The following is a 17,394-nucleotide window of genomic DNA, read 5'->3' on the forward strand; positions in this document are numbered from 1 at the left end:
CCGGGGTGGCTGTTCCCAGGCCACTCAGGTTGTTCCACAGGGCTGGCTGCTAAAGAAGACAATTAAATCCTTGAGCCCAGGTTTTAGTGTTTCCATGTGCAGCCAAGTATCTTAATCAGGGCTGTTTGGGGAATTTTTATCCCGTGGATCCCTTGGTATGCCTGGAATGTTTGCTTTTCCTACTGTGTGCGTGTGTTTGAGGCACTCCTGTAAAAACAAGAGCTTCCTGCCTGCCTTGTAAATCTTTCCTTGATTGGCAGAGTGGCCTTTGGTGATTAATCAAGGGGCACGGACGGGGCTGACACCCTCCAGGAGCTCTCTCCTTGCAAATCCCGGGCACGGTGGTGGGGGACCTGGGAAGGGACCCCGTGAGCTGGCTGCTCTCCAGAGCCGCGTGGTGACATCGGTTTTCGGTAAGAGCCTGGGAGAGGAAGGACTGAACGGAAATTCCAGAGAGCTAAGGAAATGCTCCGGAGGGCCGGGACTTAGGAGGCATTTTCTATTGTATCATCGGGATAAAACACGCGGCTGCGCTCGCAGGGATGAGTGGCCAACCAAACCTTTCCACCTTGGCTGGGCTGGGAAGGGAGAGATTTGTCCCAACCAAACCTTCCCACCTCAGCTGGGCTGGGAGGGGAGAGATGTGTCCCAACCAAACCTTCCCACCTCAGCTGGGCTGGGAAGGAGGTCTGTCCCAACCAAACCTTCCCACCGTGGCTGGGCTGGGAAGGAGGTCTGTCCCAACCAAACCTTCCCACCACAGCTGGGCTGGGAAGGGAGAGATTTGTCCCAACCAAACCTTCCCACCGTAGCTGGGCTGGGAAGGAGATGTGTCCCAACCAAACCTTCCCACCTCAGCTGGGCTGGGAAGGGAGAGATGTGCCCCAACCAAACCTTTCCACCTCAGCTGGTCTGGGAAGGGAGAGATTTGTCCCAACCAAACCTTTCCACCTTGGCTGGACTGGGAAGGAGGACCTTTATTCCACCCAAACCTTTCCACCTTGGCTGGACTGGGAAGGAGATTTATTCCAGCCAAACCTTCCCACCTCGGCTGGACTGGGAATGAGGATGTTTATTCCAACTAAGCCTTCTCACCTTGGCTGGTCTGGGAAGGGAGAGATGTGTCCCAACCAAACCTTTCCACCTTGGCTGGGCTGGGAAGGGAGAGATGTGTCCCAACCAAACCTTTCCACCTTGGCTGGGCTGGGAAGGAGGATCTTTATTCCAACCAAATCTTCTCACTTTGGCTGGATTGGGAAGGAGGACATTTCTACCAACCAAACCTTTCCACTTTGGCTGAGCTGGAAAGGAGATTTGTCTCAGCCAAACTTTCCTCCTTCCTTGTCTTGGCTGAGCTGGGAAGGAGGAGATTTGTCCCAACCAAACTTTCCCACACTGGCTGGGCTGGGAAGGAGAACATTTATTCCAACCAAACCTTCTCACCTTGGCTGTGCTGGGAAGGAGATTTGTCCCAGCCAAACCCTCTCACCTTGGCTGGGCTGGAAAGGGGAAGGTTCACCCCACCCATGGATAAAGGTTTCTCCAGGAAATGGACACAGCATAGGGGAGGCTGCAGAGAAGAACCACCTTGTTGGTGTTCCTGGGTTTCTCCATGTTCCCATTGGATGATTCCAGGTGTCACAGGCTCTGCCTGGATGTGGCACAGGGATTCCAAGTTAGCTCTATGCCCCAGAACAGCAAAACCAGCTCCAGCATCTTGGCCAAAGGGCTCTAATTTGTCCCAGCTAGCTGCTGTTCCAACCCTGAGCTTGCCTGGAGCTGGCTGTGGGATCCTGAACTGGTGTTGTGTTGTGCAGGCCACACATGGGCCTGTCCCCATGTCCCCATGATTCCAGAAGGGTCTCAGCTTGGGAAAAAAGCTGGCAGAGCTGCAGGCTGCCAACCCTAGGGCCAGCCCCAAACTCGTTGCTGTAAGCAAGGAGACCTTCAGAGCCTGGTGGAAACTTGCCATGGGAGAGGTCAGCACTCGGCATTTTAGAGGAAATGGTGAGATTTAGCAGGAAGTTTTTTACAATGAGGGTGTTAAAACACTGGCACGGGTTGTCCAGAGAAACTGTGGCTGCCCCATCCCTGGAAGTGTTCCAGGCCAGGCTGGATAGGGCTTGGAGCAACCTGGGATAGTGGGAGGTGTCCCTGCCCATGGCAGAGAGTTGGATTGGGTGACCCTTAGAGTCCCTTCCAACCCAAACCACTCTGTGATTTTCAAGCTCTGGTCTTCCCACTTTTCCCTTGGCTTTTGCCCACTGCCAGAGGCAGGATCTGTGCTGTGTGCCAGGACAGGGCCAGGGCCAGGGTGAGGAGCTCCATGAGCAGAGCACTGTGAGCAGGCAGCCAAGGAGGGTCTGTGTGTCTGTCCCAGCTGAGTCCTGGGAGGAGGGACTGGTGGGAAGGAGCACTCAGGACACACAGGAGCACTCAGGACACACAGGAGCACTCAGGACACACATGCTGGCTGCTGCCTGGACCACAGGAAGATGATCTTTAAGGTCCCTTCCAGCCCAAGCCATTCTGTGATTCTGTGAAGGAGCATTTCAGCCAGGCACAGCCCTGCAGCCTCTCCCTGCTTCTGGACAAACTGCTCCTGAGGCCCTGCCTGTTTATCCTGCTGATATCAGAGTGCTGGTGATGGGTCCCCCTGGAGCCTGTCTCTCCACATCTGCCAGTTCATCCCTGCTCCATCTTCCCCAGACAGTGCTGGGTTTGGAGTTGCTGCTCCACCTTCCCCCCCTCCATTACACCCCCTGTGCTCCCTCCATGCACCTGCCACAGGATGCTCTTTGCTCTTTGCTGTCCCCTCTCCACACCTGTCCCCAGGCCACCCCAGCCTCTCTCCCAGCCATCATCAACAGCAGCCCAAAAACTCATGGCAAGAGGGTCAGGGGTGTTTCCCAGGCAGTTTGTGTCCCCAAGCAATGAGCCCTGTAGCCATCCAGCCCTGTTAGCTGTGACCACCCTGGTGACAGCCCCGCTGCCATGGTGCCAGGGGATGTTCAGTGCCATCAAGGTCAGCTCCACGTTGTTCCCTTGTGTTCTCACCAGCACACAGCTCCCAGCATGGCTCTGGTGTTTGGATGCAGCTGGCAGTGATCCCAGAGGTGACACAGAGCTGCTCTGTCCCACTCTGTCCCACTCTGTGTGATCTCCAGACCACCTTTAATTCATCACCAGAGTGCCTGGAAGGCCCCAGCACTGGTAGGAGCCCAAGGGAGCAGGCAGCAGGTGGGTGAAGCAGCAAGACAGGGACAATTCCTGCTGCCTTTGGGATCCTGGGATGAAGAACAACTCCTGCACAATGCTGTCCTTCTTCCCCTTTTTGTCTCACCCTGCACTGGGGACATTTCCACCGAGCTCCAGGGCAGGAGGTGGAGCCTCCCCTCTCCCAGAGCCACAGGAGGGTTCCCTGCCAGGTGGGCAGGAAATCACACCCAGCACTTTGAATTTCTCAGGAAAAAGAGAAAATTCCTCAAAGGCGGCAAAACAACAGTGAGGGGCTTTGCTATGGAAATGCAGAGCTGTGTCCCCTGGGGCTGGTGGCTCCTGGCTTCACCTTTGTCCCTGCTGGCATCTCCTCAGCGTCCCCTGGACTGGGTCCCACTGGTGCTGGCAGGTCAGGAACAAACCCCTCGCAGGAAACAGGGAAATAAAGGAAAGCAGAAAAGAACAATTTAACATCCAGGAATGGAAATGACTCAGGGCCATTAAAATGCAGGGCAGATGAGAAAGAGGAGGGTCCTGGCCCTGTTTCCAGCCACATTTTTCCCCCTCTCAAAATTCCTAAGAAGGGGCTTAGTGAAGGTGCCTGTGGCATCACCTCCCTGAGTGTTTGATTGATGAAGAACTGTGGCAGGAGGTCCTGGGGGTGGGATGTGCCCTGGGTTATCTAGATGGGATCTACAGATCAGCTACAGAAGAGGAGAGAACCCAAGAGAAAGTGGAGGGGGGGGGAGCAGGAGCACTCCAGCTTTCTGTAATCCTTACCTGGGGCAGATCCAGCATTCCCCTGAAAAAAGGGGAATCTCAGGGGTCTGACTCTGGCAGAGACACCTAAGGTGTGGAGGAGCTGGCTGGCCCCAGAGTGATGGGAACAGTGCTGGATTCATCTCTTGGGGCTGGCTGCCCATGGGGATGTCCCCACCAGCCTCTTTCAGATGGGATCAGTCCTGGTCCCCTCATTGCTCCAGCTGTGTCCCCACCAAGGTTTTCCCCTGGGTGGAGAGGGATCTTTCCATTCCCTCCTCCATCGAGGAAGAGCCATATCAGTCACAAAGCAGCAACAGGAGTGAGGGGATTTGGCACAGCCAGGAGCATCCCAATCCCACCTGCACCCTCCCCAGTCACATTGAGGCATGTTCCCTGTTGGAGTTTTGGGAATGGAATTCATCTGTTGCACAGCAGCACCCCAGGTCACACATTCCCAGGGGGGATCAGACCTGGGACACCCCAAAATGATGCAGATTTCAGAGAGAGGACAGGGAAGACGAGTTGGCCTCAGGCCTGGCAGCTTGTGGGGGTATCTCCAGGAGGACAGGATCCCTCTGGCTGGGATGGTGGGAGCAGGGGAGGGGCTGGGGTGCTGCCTTGGCTCCCTGACCATGGGCATGAAATTCCCTTTGGGGGCAGCCTGGGGAATCCTGGCACTGGGAAACCTCACTTGTGCAATTCCTTGAACTCCAGCTCCTGGTTGCACTCTGGATTCAGAGTTTGGGACAGAAGCAGGTACCTGGAGGAAGCTTTAGCAGGAAGATTGCCATGGAGAGGTTTGAGGGGTTCAGCACGGTCACAGGACACTGTCACTGGGGCTCACTGGTCACGGGATGCTGTCACCACTGTCACCATCTCCCCAGGAGATGTGCTGAGGCTGCAAACCTCCCTTCCATCCCAGGCACCTTCCTCTGCCCACAACGCCCCAGTTTTCCAGGCTCAGCACGGCTGAGGGCTGAGGCATTTCGGGAGCCTGAAGACAGCCGAGGTGATCTCATCCCACGAGTATTTTCTTGGCTCCCTCTCCTCGCTCCAACGCCTCGGCGATAAGGCTGGGCTGAGGTCAGTGGGAGGGTCTGGCATTGCAGAGCCGTGTGTCACCCCGCCCAGCCTGGGACACGGCACCTGCGCTGCCCTGCCTCCAGCCACGTCCCCGAGGCCCTGCCCCATCCTCCAGGATGCTCCACCTGGGAAGAGGGTCCCTGCAGGCAGCCAAAGGTGCCCCCACCACGGCCCCCAGGGCCAGCTGCTGTTTCACCTTCTCCTGGGGAAAACAAAAAAGTTGAGGCTTTTCTTACCTCCAGTATTAGAAAAAAGGAGAGGAAACTCTTCAGATCACTTTTCAAAGGGTGTTATCAACCCAGGAGGGGTTTCCTGCTGTCAGAAATAGAGCAGTGGTTAGATAGGAAGGGAAGCAGGATGACACTGACATAGATAAGGCTGGGGGACAAGCCAGGAGAGGAACCCTGGGTGCTGGGGGAGCTGGGCTGCTCGGGTGGGAGCCCCATCCACCTGGGAAAGAGCAGGGCAGAGCCACTGCTGGGTCCTTTTGGAGATGCTGCTGCTGGGCTTGGTGTATTGGAGTGGTGCATCATCCATCCATCCATCCATCCATCCATCCATCCATCCATCCATCCATCCATCCATCCATCATCCATCCATCTGTTTATCCATAGTATCACAGACTGGTTTAGGTTAAAAAGGACCATCTTCTTCCACTCTCTGCCTGGGGCAGGGATATCTTCCACTAGACCCTGTTGCTCCAAGCCCCATCCAACCTGTCCATCCATCCATCCATCCATCCATCCATCCATCCATCCATCCATCCATCCATCCATCCATCCATCCATCCATCCATCCCGTGCTGCTGGGCCTAGCCAAAGTGTTCCCACACTCTGCACGTGCCTGGGGACACAGGGACAAGTGCTGTGCTCTCATCTCCTCCCCACACCAGCTAGACCCTCACTGGGGCTTCAGGGTGCCAATCCCCACATTTCAACCTTCATCCATGAGGATTTGACTTGTCACTGGGAAAACTGGGCTGGAAAACCTGATTCTTGAGCTTCCAGGTGCTCCTCTTCCTCCAAGCACTGACTCCATCTCTCTGCATTCTCTTTCCATGCTCCCCTGCCTTTGAGTCTGGTACCTGCTACACATTGGAGATTTATTTTTTCCCTATTTTTTGGGAGATAACCCAGAGGTAATGAGCTGTGCCTGCAGCCCTGTGCCTGCTATTGCACCCTGGGTGCCTCGGGGCTGAGACCAGCGTGTGATGGAGCAGAAAAACAAGGGGATGAGGCTGGAGACCCCCATGTCCCCCTCCCCAGATCAGGCTCCCGGCTCTGTGCCAGTCAGAAGATGCTTTTTGAGTTCCCTCAAAAGAATGGGAGCTTAATGTCCCGGAGCTAATAAGCAATTTTCCCCTGCACCTGCCTCTCCCCGCCGCCTCCCCTCTGGCCATCTGCCGTCTCTCTCGGGGCCTCTGGACTCTGCACCGGCAGCCTGGGGCTGAGATGGGGCTGGTGTTTCACTGCTTTGGGGCTGGGGGTGCTCAGTGTCCCCCCAGAGGTGAGCCGAGGCACTATAAAGGGGGAGTTCGGCCCCTGATGGCTTCCTCCATCCCTGTGTGCCCCCAGGGAAGGGGGTGGCAGAGCCCAAAAGGGGAAACTGAGGCTGGGAGAGAAGAGAAGCAGGGAACACGCAAATGTGCCGAGGCAGACACGAGCTGGCAGGAATTGCTGCATCCACAGGGAGCTGGCATCCCCAGCCAGGGGGGTGTGAGGATGGAGGACACAAGGAGGGAGGAATGCAAGGAGAGGGATGTGAAGAGAGGATGCAAGGAGGGGGAAGGTGAGGAGGGGGGATGAGAGATGTGGGATGCAAGAAGTGGGATGTGAAATACCAAGAGGGGGACATAAGGAGGGGGATGTGAGGAGGAATGTGAGGTGGGGAATGAGAGGACAGGGGTGTGAGGTGGGGGATGTGAAGGGGGGATGTGAGAAGGAGGATGTAAGGAGAAGGACACGAGGAAGGGGGATAAGAGGAGGGGGGATGAGAGGAGGGGGGATGCGAGGACGCAGAATGCGACGCGGGGGGATGCGAAGAAGGGAGAATGTAAGGAGGGGGATGCGAGAAGGGGGGGCCCGAGGGGGCAGAGCAGATGGGGCCGGCAGGCTCGGGGTTGCCCCGACCCCGCAGACAAAGGCTGGGGCAGATTTACGGCCCGGGACAGCTGGCGGGCACAGCCGCCCCCCCGCCCGCAGCTGCCGCTCCCGCTCCCGGCCGCGCTCCTGCGCCGGCGGCGGCCCCGGGGCGGAGCGGGGCGGGACCGGCCCCGCATTCCGGGCATAGCAAAGCCCGGCCCGGCCCCCGCGGCCCCGGGACGCTCAGAGACGCCGCAGCACCGCTCCGATCCGCCATGCCCCGGTGAGTTCCGCCGCCGGGACCCCCGACCGGCACCGGGGACCCCCTGGCACCGGGAATTCCCCAGCACCGGGACCCCCTGACCGGCACCGGGACTCCCCCGACCGGTATCGGGACCCTCCGGCACCGGGAATTCCCCGGTACTGACACCCCTTCCCCCCCCCCCCACCTCGGCACCGGGAACCCCTCTAGCACTGGGTCGCCCCCGACCGGTATTGGGACCCCCCCCCGGCAAGGGGATCCCCCTTGGGGAAAAGGACGCTCCCCCGGAACCGGGAATCCCCCAGCAGGGATTGGGACCTCCCTCGGCACCGGGACCCAACCGGACCAGCAATCCCGGGACCGAGATCTTCCCGGCCGGGACTGAGACATCCCCCTGGGGCTGGGACTCTTTGACGGGGATCGAACCCCCCTGGCCCAAGGAAGCCCCCAGCGGGGACTGGGATCCCTCCACGGGAAGAGAACGCCCCCCAGAACCGAGACCCCTCTCCCTGGGACGGGGACTCGACCCCCCCTTCCCCGGCACCTGGACCCTCCCGGGGAAAAGACCCTCTTCCATGCCGGATCCACCCCCAGGGACTGGGAACTCTCCTGGAACCCTCCCAAACGGGACCGGAACATCCCCACGGCACCTAGAGCCGCCCCCGCCCCACGGAAAAATCCCAGGACCCTCACCGGGACTGGGACACCTCTGCAAGTCCGGGACCTAAGGATCCAGGGATAGGGGGTCCTATCCATCTCCCGGTGGCTCTGTGCCCGGTCCCGTGGGGCTGCTTTATCCCCCACTCCCGGGCCAGTGCCAGTCCCAACTCCATGGGGCGCAAGCTCCGGAGCCAGCCCCAGGTGGCAGCCCCGGCTCCGGGCGCGCTGAGTGCCGGTGCTCGGCCAGCGCACTGCGGGGGCTGCTCCGCTCTCCCACTGCAGCCACGGGCTCCCACCCCTCCGGCACGTCCGGGCCGGATTCCTGGCAAACAATCCCGCGTCCACCAGGATCCGGACCGTCCTGCCCCGACAGCTTCCCAACAATCCCGTTTCTCCCTCCCGCAGGTGTCTCGGCGTGCCCAGTCACTGTTGAGGTCCCCCGGGACGCCCTTCTCGGGTGGAAACGTGGCTCTGCCGCCGGCACGGACGGACATGAGGACGGCGGAGGACTCGAACGGGACGGTGCTGCACCGCCTGATCCAGGAGCAGCTGCGCTATGGGAATCTCACGGAGAACCGCACTCTGCTGGCCATCCAGCAGCAGGCCCTGCGCGGCGGCGGCGGCGGCAGCCCCCGCTCCTCCCTGGAGAGCCTCAGCCCGGAGGAGAGCCAGATGGTGCAGCAATCCACGCGGCAGGAGCCGCAGGGCCAGGAGCATCACTCCGACCACGTCTACTTGGAGAACAGCGTCTATCGGCTGTGCCCGCCCAAGGGCGAGGAGCTGCCCACCTACGAGGAGGCCAAGGCGCATTCCCAGCTGCTGGCCTCGCAGCGGGGAGCGGCGGGCGCGGGGCTCCGGGCTGAGAGCGCCCCGCGCGGGGCCGACAGCGGCGCCCGGCGCCCCGACGAGGGGCTGAAGGAGCTGAAGCACGGCCACGTGCGGTCGCTGAGCGAGCGGCTCATGCGGATGTCGCTGGAGCGGAACGGGGCCAAGGCGCAGAGCCCCATCAGCGCTTCCCACAGCTTCCCGCAGCTCTCCCGGCAGCTCGTCCCCCTGCGCGGGCAGCACCCCGAGGGCACGGAGCCGCGGGGACCGCCCCCGGAGTATCCCTACGTCATCCCTTCCCAGGACGCTTACCTGGCTGAACCCCGACCCTGCTCCCGGGAAGGTCCTGGATTTCAGCATCCTGAGATCAGGTAAAACTGTGGCCCCTGGGCTCTGCTTTTGGATGCCTTTCAGGAATGTCCAGGATGGATGCTTGGAACTTGCGGGATGCGAAGGGTGGTGGGGGCCCAGAGCAGCTGCTCTTGTCCTCACTGGCCCAGGCCGTGGGGGTCTGCTGGGAGCCCCCCACTCTGCTCCTGTCCCCAGCTCCCCCAGCACGGCTGGGCTTTTCCAACCAGTGAAGAAAATCCCATTCCCACAGCAGACCCTGCCTCCTTCCCATGCACCAGGAGGGAGCTGGGGGTAATTTAGGGGATAATCTAGGAGCTGGAAGCAGCCCAGGAAACAGCTAAATGTGGAATAGGTATGGGCCAGGGTGGAAGATAAATATGCTCCCTGCTCCACAGAAACCCATGCCATGGTCCTGAGCTGGGAATGTCCAAGACACTTGGAATTGCTGCTGAGCAGAGCCTGGGCTGGTGCCGGGTGGTCTGTGGTCCCTTTGGCAGCTCAATGCCTCTGGCAAAGCCCCCGGGTGACTGTGAGATGGACATCTGGGGGTCCAGGCAGTGCCTGGAATTTGAGGAGGACTGGAAACAACCTCTTCCAGTGTGGAAAATGATGGGAAGAAGGGAACTGGTGAGGACACACTGCTCCCAGCCCTGCTGATCTATCCAGGCAGAGAGCGATAGCATCTCCAGCAGGAAAACCTTCTCCTTCCAGGGAACAAAGAGGGGAAGGGGAGCTGCGAGGAAGATGTTTTTATTCTTCCTTGCTCCTATATCATCCCGCAGGAATGCAGGCCCTTGGCGGGCAGCCCGTGTGGGAGCGCAGCGGGGCTGGGCCGTGCACAGCCACCCTGTTCAGGGCATTCCAGGAGGGATGTTGTGGTGTGATGCTGGAGCTGTGGCACAAGGGGCAGCCAGGCTGGCCTGGCTCCTCCCAATGTAAAAAGGACACATCCACAGTTTGGCAGTGAGGACCTGTGTCAGGAGCCTTTGCTTTGCACAGAAAATAAGGAAAATGCCGGATTCCAAGGTGCATCCTATGCCAGGCTGCCTGCAGCATTCCCAGCAAGAGAGGGACCTGGGGGGTTGGGAGCCCATCCAGACCCACTGGCCAGGTCCCAGGGGTCAGGTCAAGGCATCCCTGCAAGGTGGGATTTGTGGTTAGAGAGCGAGTGCTTCCCAGTTCTAAAAAGCAGGATAGGCACTTCCACCTCCTTTGAGCTGACTTGGAGGCAGCAGCACGTGCTTGATGGGATGCTGGAGCTGCAGCCAGCTCTCCCACCCTGCCCACTTTGACACCCCCTCCTCGCTCTCTGCAGGGTGCTGCCCACCTCGGTGCCAGCCGCGTTCCTGCCGCTGTGTCCGGGCGCGCTGGGTCCGGCCGGCGTGGAGGCGCTGGTCAGCGCCCAGGCGGTGTCAGCCGGCAGCCGCCTGGCCCGGGCAGACGCCGTCCTGCGGGAGAACGAGAGGCTCCAGCGGGAGAGCGAGAAGCTGCGGCGGGAGCTGGAGGGCTATGCCGAGAAGGCGAGCCGCATCCAGAAGGTGAGGGAATGGTGGCGGCTTCCCCGTGTGTCTCCTGCCTGGGGCGATGCTCGACCAGCTGCTGTGAAAATTCACCCCCTTCAGTGATTTAATCCTTTCTCCTCCTCCCTCTGGCGGCTTGTTCCCCTCGGAGCAGCTGCAGCACGGCAGCCGGGATTGGGGAGAAGGAGCCCATTCTCCAGTGACCCTCTCCCTCCGTCTGTCCCCCCATCCCAGCCACCACAGAAAGCCCTTTGTGTGGCCGTCTACAAGGGGCGGCTGTTCCCCGTGGCTGGGCTAAGGCAGAGCCAAAAATCTGTGGAGAAACTCTTCCATAAGAGAAAAGACCAAAAAAAAAATCAGTTTTCCCCCCCAAAACATGTGCTGGGGGTCAGCTTGGGGTGCACTGAGCTCCTCTGGCAGCTCAGGTTGGGCTGAGCACCCCGGCTGGGCTTTGGCTGGCATCTCCCTTTCCTCATTCCATGAATGTCTAACCCTGGCTTGTCCCTTCCTCCACCCCAGCTGGAGAGCGAGATCCAGCGCATCTCAGAGGATTACGAAAATCTCGTCAAGGCGTCTTCCAAGCGGGAAGCCTTGGAGAAAGCCATGAGGAACAAGAGAGATTGTGAGATGCGACGGCTGCAGGATTTCAACCGGGACCTGAAAGGTGAGGGACCTTCTGTGTCCCCATCCCCTGTGGGTGCTCTGTGTCCCCCAGCTGTTTCCTTAGGAAACCTTCCTTAGGCTTTTCCCCCTTCCTCCAGCCAAAATCTTGTATTTAAATCTTATTTGGGTTGGATTGTTTTGAACCAGAGCGGTTGGAATCGGCGAACAAGCAGCTGGCCAGCAAGACCCAGGAAAACCAGGAGAGCAACCAGGGCAGCGTGGCCAAACTCTTGGCACAGAGTAAGTCCTGGGGGACACCCATCCCTGCCCGGCTCCCTGGGCATCAGCGAGCAGGGCTCGGCTGGAGGAGGAGGCGGGTGTCGGGCGGCAGCTCTCGCCCTTCCCCAGGGAGGATGGAGCAGTTCTTGGCGCTGGACTCGAGCCATTAATCCCGGCGGCCGGCCGGCGGCGTGACCCGCATTCCCCACATTCCTGCCGCAGCTCCGGCTCTTCCAGCACCAAGCCCGCACTCCCGCCCCACGCCAGCCCGGCCGTTCTCTTCCTCCTCCCTCCTGCACTTCGCAGCCATTCCAGCCTGGGCTTTTTGGGGGGAAAATGTACTTAAATTTTAGCGGAGAGACAGGATGTTGGTGTTAGTAGGAAGAATTTCATGCCTTTCCCTAAGGTGGCTGGATTAATGCCAGGCAGGTTTCACCTTTCCTGAGCTAAAATTTAGGCTGGAATATGGCATGTGGAGGCTTCTGGCCATCTGCCCAAGTGGCTGGAATGTCCTGACCCCCATTTGATAGAAGAGCTGGAGGAAGGGGTGGCATGGCCAGATGTTGGGAAGCAAAGAATCCCCACTGGGCTTCACAGACCAGCCTTAGGAAAGCCGAATATCTGAGATTTCTGGGGTTCCCTTGCAGGCTACGAGCACCAGCAGGAGAAGGAGAAGCTGGAGCGGGAGGTGTCCCTGCTGCGCAGCGCAAACGAGGACCAGCGGCGGCGGGCAGAGCTGCTGGAGCAGGCGCTGGGCAGCGCCCAGGCGCGGGCGGCCAAGGCAGAGGCCGAGCTGCGGAAGAAACGAGCCTACGTGGAGAAGGTGGAGCGGCTGCAGGCGGCCCTGGGGCAGCTCCAGGCCGCCTGCGAGAAGCGGGAGCAGCTGGAGCTGCGGCTCCGTACCCGCCTGGAGCAGGAGCTGAAGATGCTGCGGGCTCAGCAGGTGGGTGCTGGCGAGGCACGGCGGCTCCAGCCAGGCACGGCGAGTGCTGCGTGCTCCCGGCACCTCCTCATCCTCACCGGGGCTTTGTTTTGGCTGCTGCAGAGGCAGGCGGGCACCGCGAGCGGAGGGACGCCGGAGCTGAGTGCCCACACGCTGTCAGAGCAGCTGAGGGAGAGGGAGGAGAAGATCCTGGCGCTGGAGGCCGACATGACCAAGTGGGAGCAGAAGTACCTGGAGGAGTGCACCATGCGCCAGTTCGCCATGGACGCCGCGGCCACGGCGGCCGCCCAGCGCGACACCACCCTCATCAGCCACTCCCCACGGCACTCCCCCAACAGCAGCTTCAACGAGGACCTTCTCCTGGCCAGCCACAAGCACCAGGAGATGGAGAACAGGTTAGTCCCAGTTTGCCAGAGGCATTTGGCATCAAACTTTTTGGTTGGGCAGTGCCTGGATCCTCCTCTTCCCATCCAGCTCCTCCTCCAGCTTCTGCCTTTCCTCCTCTCCAGGTTAAAAGCCCTTCATGCCCAAATCCTGGAGAAGGATGCTGTCATCAAGGTCCTCCAGCAGCGCTCACGGAGGGACCCCAGCAAAGCCCTTCAGGGCTCCCTGCGGCCGGCCAAATCCGTGCCCTCCATCTTCGCTGCCTCCGCCGCCCCAAGCTGGCCAGGGGCTGGCCAGAGTGACCAGTCACCAGAGGGCAGCTCCCGTGGCAGCACAGGTAAATAGGGACACCTGCCCGCTCCCTACCTTCACTTGGCAGTGGGGACCTGCATGCAATTTTCTCCTATGGTTTTGGAGTTGGAGAGCTTGGGGAGGGATGATTCCTCCAGGATCAGCCAGCAATCACAGAATCTCAGTGGTTTGGTTTGGAAGGGACCTTTAAGCTCATCTTGTTCTACCCTCTGCTATGGGCAGGGACAGCTTCCACTAGGCCAGGTTGCTTCAAGCCCCGTGTAATGTGGCCTTAACAACTTGAATCCCTTACCTTGAATCCCTAACAGAGTCTCCTCCAGCAGGCAAAGCCGCCACTGAAGGGACAGCAGTGTCCACTGCCCTTCCCTTGCCATCCCACTCCAAGCACGGCAGCAAGGACGGCAGCACACAGACAGACGGAGCAGCTGGGAGCAGCGAGCAGGGCGAGGGCACCGCAGTGCTGGGTGAGTCCCCCCAGATGGCATGGGGCAGGGAGTTGGGATGGCCCAGCATGTGGGCTTAGCATCCCTGGGATGGGCTCTGCACAAGCATCAGCAATTTTTAAGGCATTTTTGAGGCCCCAGTTGAGTTGGGTGGGTTCGAATCCCTGTGAATCCCTGTAAATCCTTTCTTTCTCTGCAGAGAGCTCGGCTGCTGCCAGAGCCCTGGACCTGTCTGACATGGTGGAGATCCTGATTTAAGGCCACCCAGGGCTGCATGGTGGCCTCTCCACCCCTCCTGCCAGCCTGTCGGGATGGAGAAGCGTCTGGGAAGGAGGGGCCGAGCCAGGAGCTCAGCGGTGTCCCCTCGGTCTCAGCAGTGACTCCGGGGTGTGGCAGGGTCACTGTCCCCTCAGTGCCCACACGGGTCCCTGGCTGCGCAGAGCGTGCTGGAGCCCGGGGACCCCGAGGTGGCTCCACCCCCATCCTGGCTCTATCCCAACTTGATCCCTATCCCAGCTCCCACTTCTGGGTCTCGGCCATCTGCACCCACCCAGGTGCTTGGCTTACAACTGCAAAATCCCTCTCTGATGGCCCAAACTGTACCCACAAGCTGAACTCTCTGCACGAGGGCAGAGCTGGAAGGGATCCTCTGTGCGTCCCATCGAACTCCTGGATCCACATGGCCAAGACAAGCACTGGGAGCACCAAATTTCCATCACCTGCATCCTGCCCATCATGGGCAGGTGAGGGCTTTGCGATGGGGTGACAGTGAAACAAAAATTACAGTGGAGGGGATGAAGGGTGGAGGAAAAGTGGAGGTGAAAGGCTCTGAGGGTGGAGGCAGCAGGATGTGCCACTCTTCTCCTGGCTGCATCCCCCGGCTACTGGCAGCTGGCTTCTGCCTGTAGCCAGCACGGACATCCTGCTCCTTGGAGCTTCCCATCCTTGCCCTTCATGTAAATATATATATTTTTCTTTATTTCTTTCCCCTTTCAACGTGTGCATTTGCTGGCCAACTGCATTTTTTATTTTTCTCTCCCCAGACACGTAAAAAATGCGTTCGGTTCTTGTGCATTGTTTACAAAATGGAAAAGAAACAAAAAATTATGAAAGAGGAAAAAAAACCCCAAACCCCATGACTTAATATATTTTATATTAATATTGGTATTTCTTTTTAAGTATTTTTTTCGTGCTGTGAACTTTTTTTCCTGCCAAAGATGACAAGTTCTCGTTTGTGCGTTTTAAGTTATCTTTAAGTATTTAAACATAAACCTGGCTGTTTCGTTATGCCACCCTATACCGAGATTGCTGTAGCATTCCACTTGGTATAACAATATTTTAATAAAAAAACCCAAATATTGATCCATGGATTCTCTTTTTTTTCCATGCAAAGCAGAGAGATGGAGGTGCCACCAGGGGAAGAGGGTCTGGGAGTGCTGACCCCGTGGTTCACATGTCCTTCCCAGCTCCCCAGGGCAGAGGGATTTGGGAGAGGGGAAGAATGCTCAGGAGCATTTCTGCATTCCCCAAAATCCCATTGGGATCATATTCCCCTCACCTTCGTAGGGGAAAAGAATGGAGTTGCCTGAAAGTGTTGGTGTGGTTTCCTTCCCTGCATCCCTGTGTCTTTGGTTCCTGCATCCTCATGACCCTGCATCCCTCTATCCTCAATCCTTGCACCTTGCTGGCCTTGATCTCTGCATCCCATAACCGCATCCTGATGGGATCCTCCTCCTCCTCACAAAGCTTCCTGCCCTCCTCAGCCCTTGCCACAGGGACTCCCTGATGTCTTCCAGCATGGATGGACCCGTTCTCCAAGCTCTCCTTGGCTTTGTCAGCCATCTTTAAGCCCTTCCCACTCTGCCTGGCTCCTTCGTCTTCTGGAAGACCAGAAGTTTTCCAGGACTTTTGGACTTTTATTTTCTGATAACTGTGATGTTAATGCTTTCCAGGGAACATCCCCAGGGACTCTACCATCTCCAGCCAGGCCAAGGCTTTCCCTTTGTGCCACTCCTTGGCATTAGCTGGGAGCTCTTTGTTATCCTGCTGTCCCTGGGTACCAGGAACTCTTGTGCTTTGCAATGGGGTTTAGCTTGGATTATGTGGAACAACAGCATCAGAAATCAGTTTTGCTGCCAGCTCTTCCATGGAACCATGGAATCATGGAATCATTTAGCTTGGAAAAGCACTTCAAGATCATCAAGCCCGACTGTTAACCCAGAAGTGCCAAAGCCACCACTAAACCATGCCCCCAAGTACCACATCAACATGTTTTTCAACACTTCCAAGGATTCTGATTCCATCCCTTCCCTGGGCAGGATGCCTTAGGATTCCATGGAGGATCACTTGGTGGGACAGTGATGCTGAATCCCACCTGAGCCCCAACCTTCCCACTCAGGAATCTGGAAGAAGTATGGCTAAAAAATGAAAATTTGGGTCTTTCTATGGCTGTGGAACAGGTCTCCATCCCTGAGGAGCAGGTTAGGGAGACTGGGAGCAACGTGAAGCTGGGAGCTGGGATCCTCCTATGCACCAATGGCTTCTCCTGGGTGTTGTGAGCAGGGAAATCAGCTCTGCCCTTGCAGAAGCCTGAAAAGGACCCTGAAACTGGGCCAGAGATGGGAAGAACAGAGTGGGAAGCTCACAGGGAACTGTTGAGGTCAGGAATATGTCTGGGGCATCCTGGTGGCCTCCAGCCAGGGCTGTACCTGCCCTGCCTCCCCCAGCTCCAGCCGCTCCAGAGCCGGGAAGGCCGGCAGCATTCCTGGCATACCACAGCTCTCACACCCCATGCTTTATTTACCCAAATCCGGATGCAGAGTGGCCTGGCTGCAGGTCTGGCTATCTGCAGGGAGCTTTCTGGGACCAGGGATTCAGGGAATGGGCTCCTGTTGAGAGCTTTTCCCATTGATCCTCACCCCCCGAGCTCTCAGTCTCTGGGCAGTCAGAAAAAAGTACAAAGCCCACCTGTGGGTACAGGAATTGGGCTGTAGGGAGAGGATTCCTAAATCCAGCAGGTAGACAGGAGATCTCTTCTTGCCACACTTCTTAAGGAGTCATGTGCTTTGGTAGGGATGCTGTTCAGCCAGAGCAACATCCCAAAGGAGCTGCACACCTTGGCCATGGAAGCTGCTGTGGGGGTGGGTTATCACCTGCTCTGTCCCCACAGGCATTTCCGTCTGCCCTTCCCACACCGTCTCCCTGGATTTCATCAGCATTGCCTGGACCCACTGTCCTTTACCCCATGTCTGTCCTTTATCCCATGTCCCTGTCACCATGGCACAGCTGAAATGCCAGGTGGGAGCCAAACCTCCTGCTCCCATCCCTGTGATCTCTGTGTCCTTGATCCTTGCATCCTTGTGTCCCTGCAGCCCTGTGTCATTCTGTTTCTGTGTCCTTCATTCTCCATGCCTGTATCCCTGCATCCCTGCATCCTGTCTAGGACACAGGGCTCCCATGTCCTGGAAGGGGATGCTGGAGGTGCCTGCAGAGTTGGCACCTGCATGAGACTCCTCCTGTGGGCTGCCCGTCTGCATCCCTGGAGAGATGGGGAAGGGCCAGCAGGCTCTGCTCCAAGAGCCACCAGTGTCACTTTGGTGGCTTTGGGTGGGATGCCCTATCCCGGGGCAGCAGCTCTTGTGGGTGACAGGGAGATGGCTCTGCTGCT

At 58.5% G+C, this 17,394-nt stretch overlaps 1 protein-coding gene across 3 annotated transcripts; it reads left to right on the plus strand.

Moving 5' to 3' along the window:
• Positions 1–7,355: 7,355 nt before the first annotated feature.
• AMOTL2 (angiomotin like 2) lies at positions 7,356–15,089 on the plus strand. Of its 3 annotated transcripts, none has more exons than XM_030227333.2 (10): positions 7,356–7,428; positions 8,473–9,263; positions 10,559–10,781; positions 11,283–11,427; positions 11,574–11,666; positions 12,293–12,588; positions 12,691–12,983; positions 13,098–13,309; positions 13,593–13,748; positions 13,927–15,089. In XM_030227333.2, exons 2-10 carry the CDS (start codon positions 8,560–8,562, stop codon positions 13,983–13,985), a joined length of 2,181 nt encoding a protein of 726 aa, XP_030083193.2. In that variant the 5' UTR covers positions 7,356–7,428; positions 8,473–8,559; the 3' UTR covers positions 13,986–15,089. The 3 variants fall into 3 exon arrangements, with proteins under 3 accessions (XP_030083193.2, XP_030083194.2, XP_030083195.2); XM_030227334.2 differs by having other exon boundaries at positions 13,605–13,748; XM_030227335.2 differs by having other exon boundaries at positions 13,608–13,748.
• The last annotated feature ends 2,305 nt before the right edge of the window (positions 15,090–17,394 follow it).

This window comes from Serinus canaria, chromosome 9, assembly GCF_022539315.1.
Source record: "Serinus canaria isolate serCan28SL12 chromosome 9, serCan2020, whole genome shotgun sequence".
Classification (NCBI taxonomy): Eukaryota; Metazoa; Chordata; class Aves; order Passeriformes; family Fringillidae; genus Serinus; species Serinus canaria.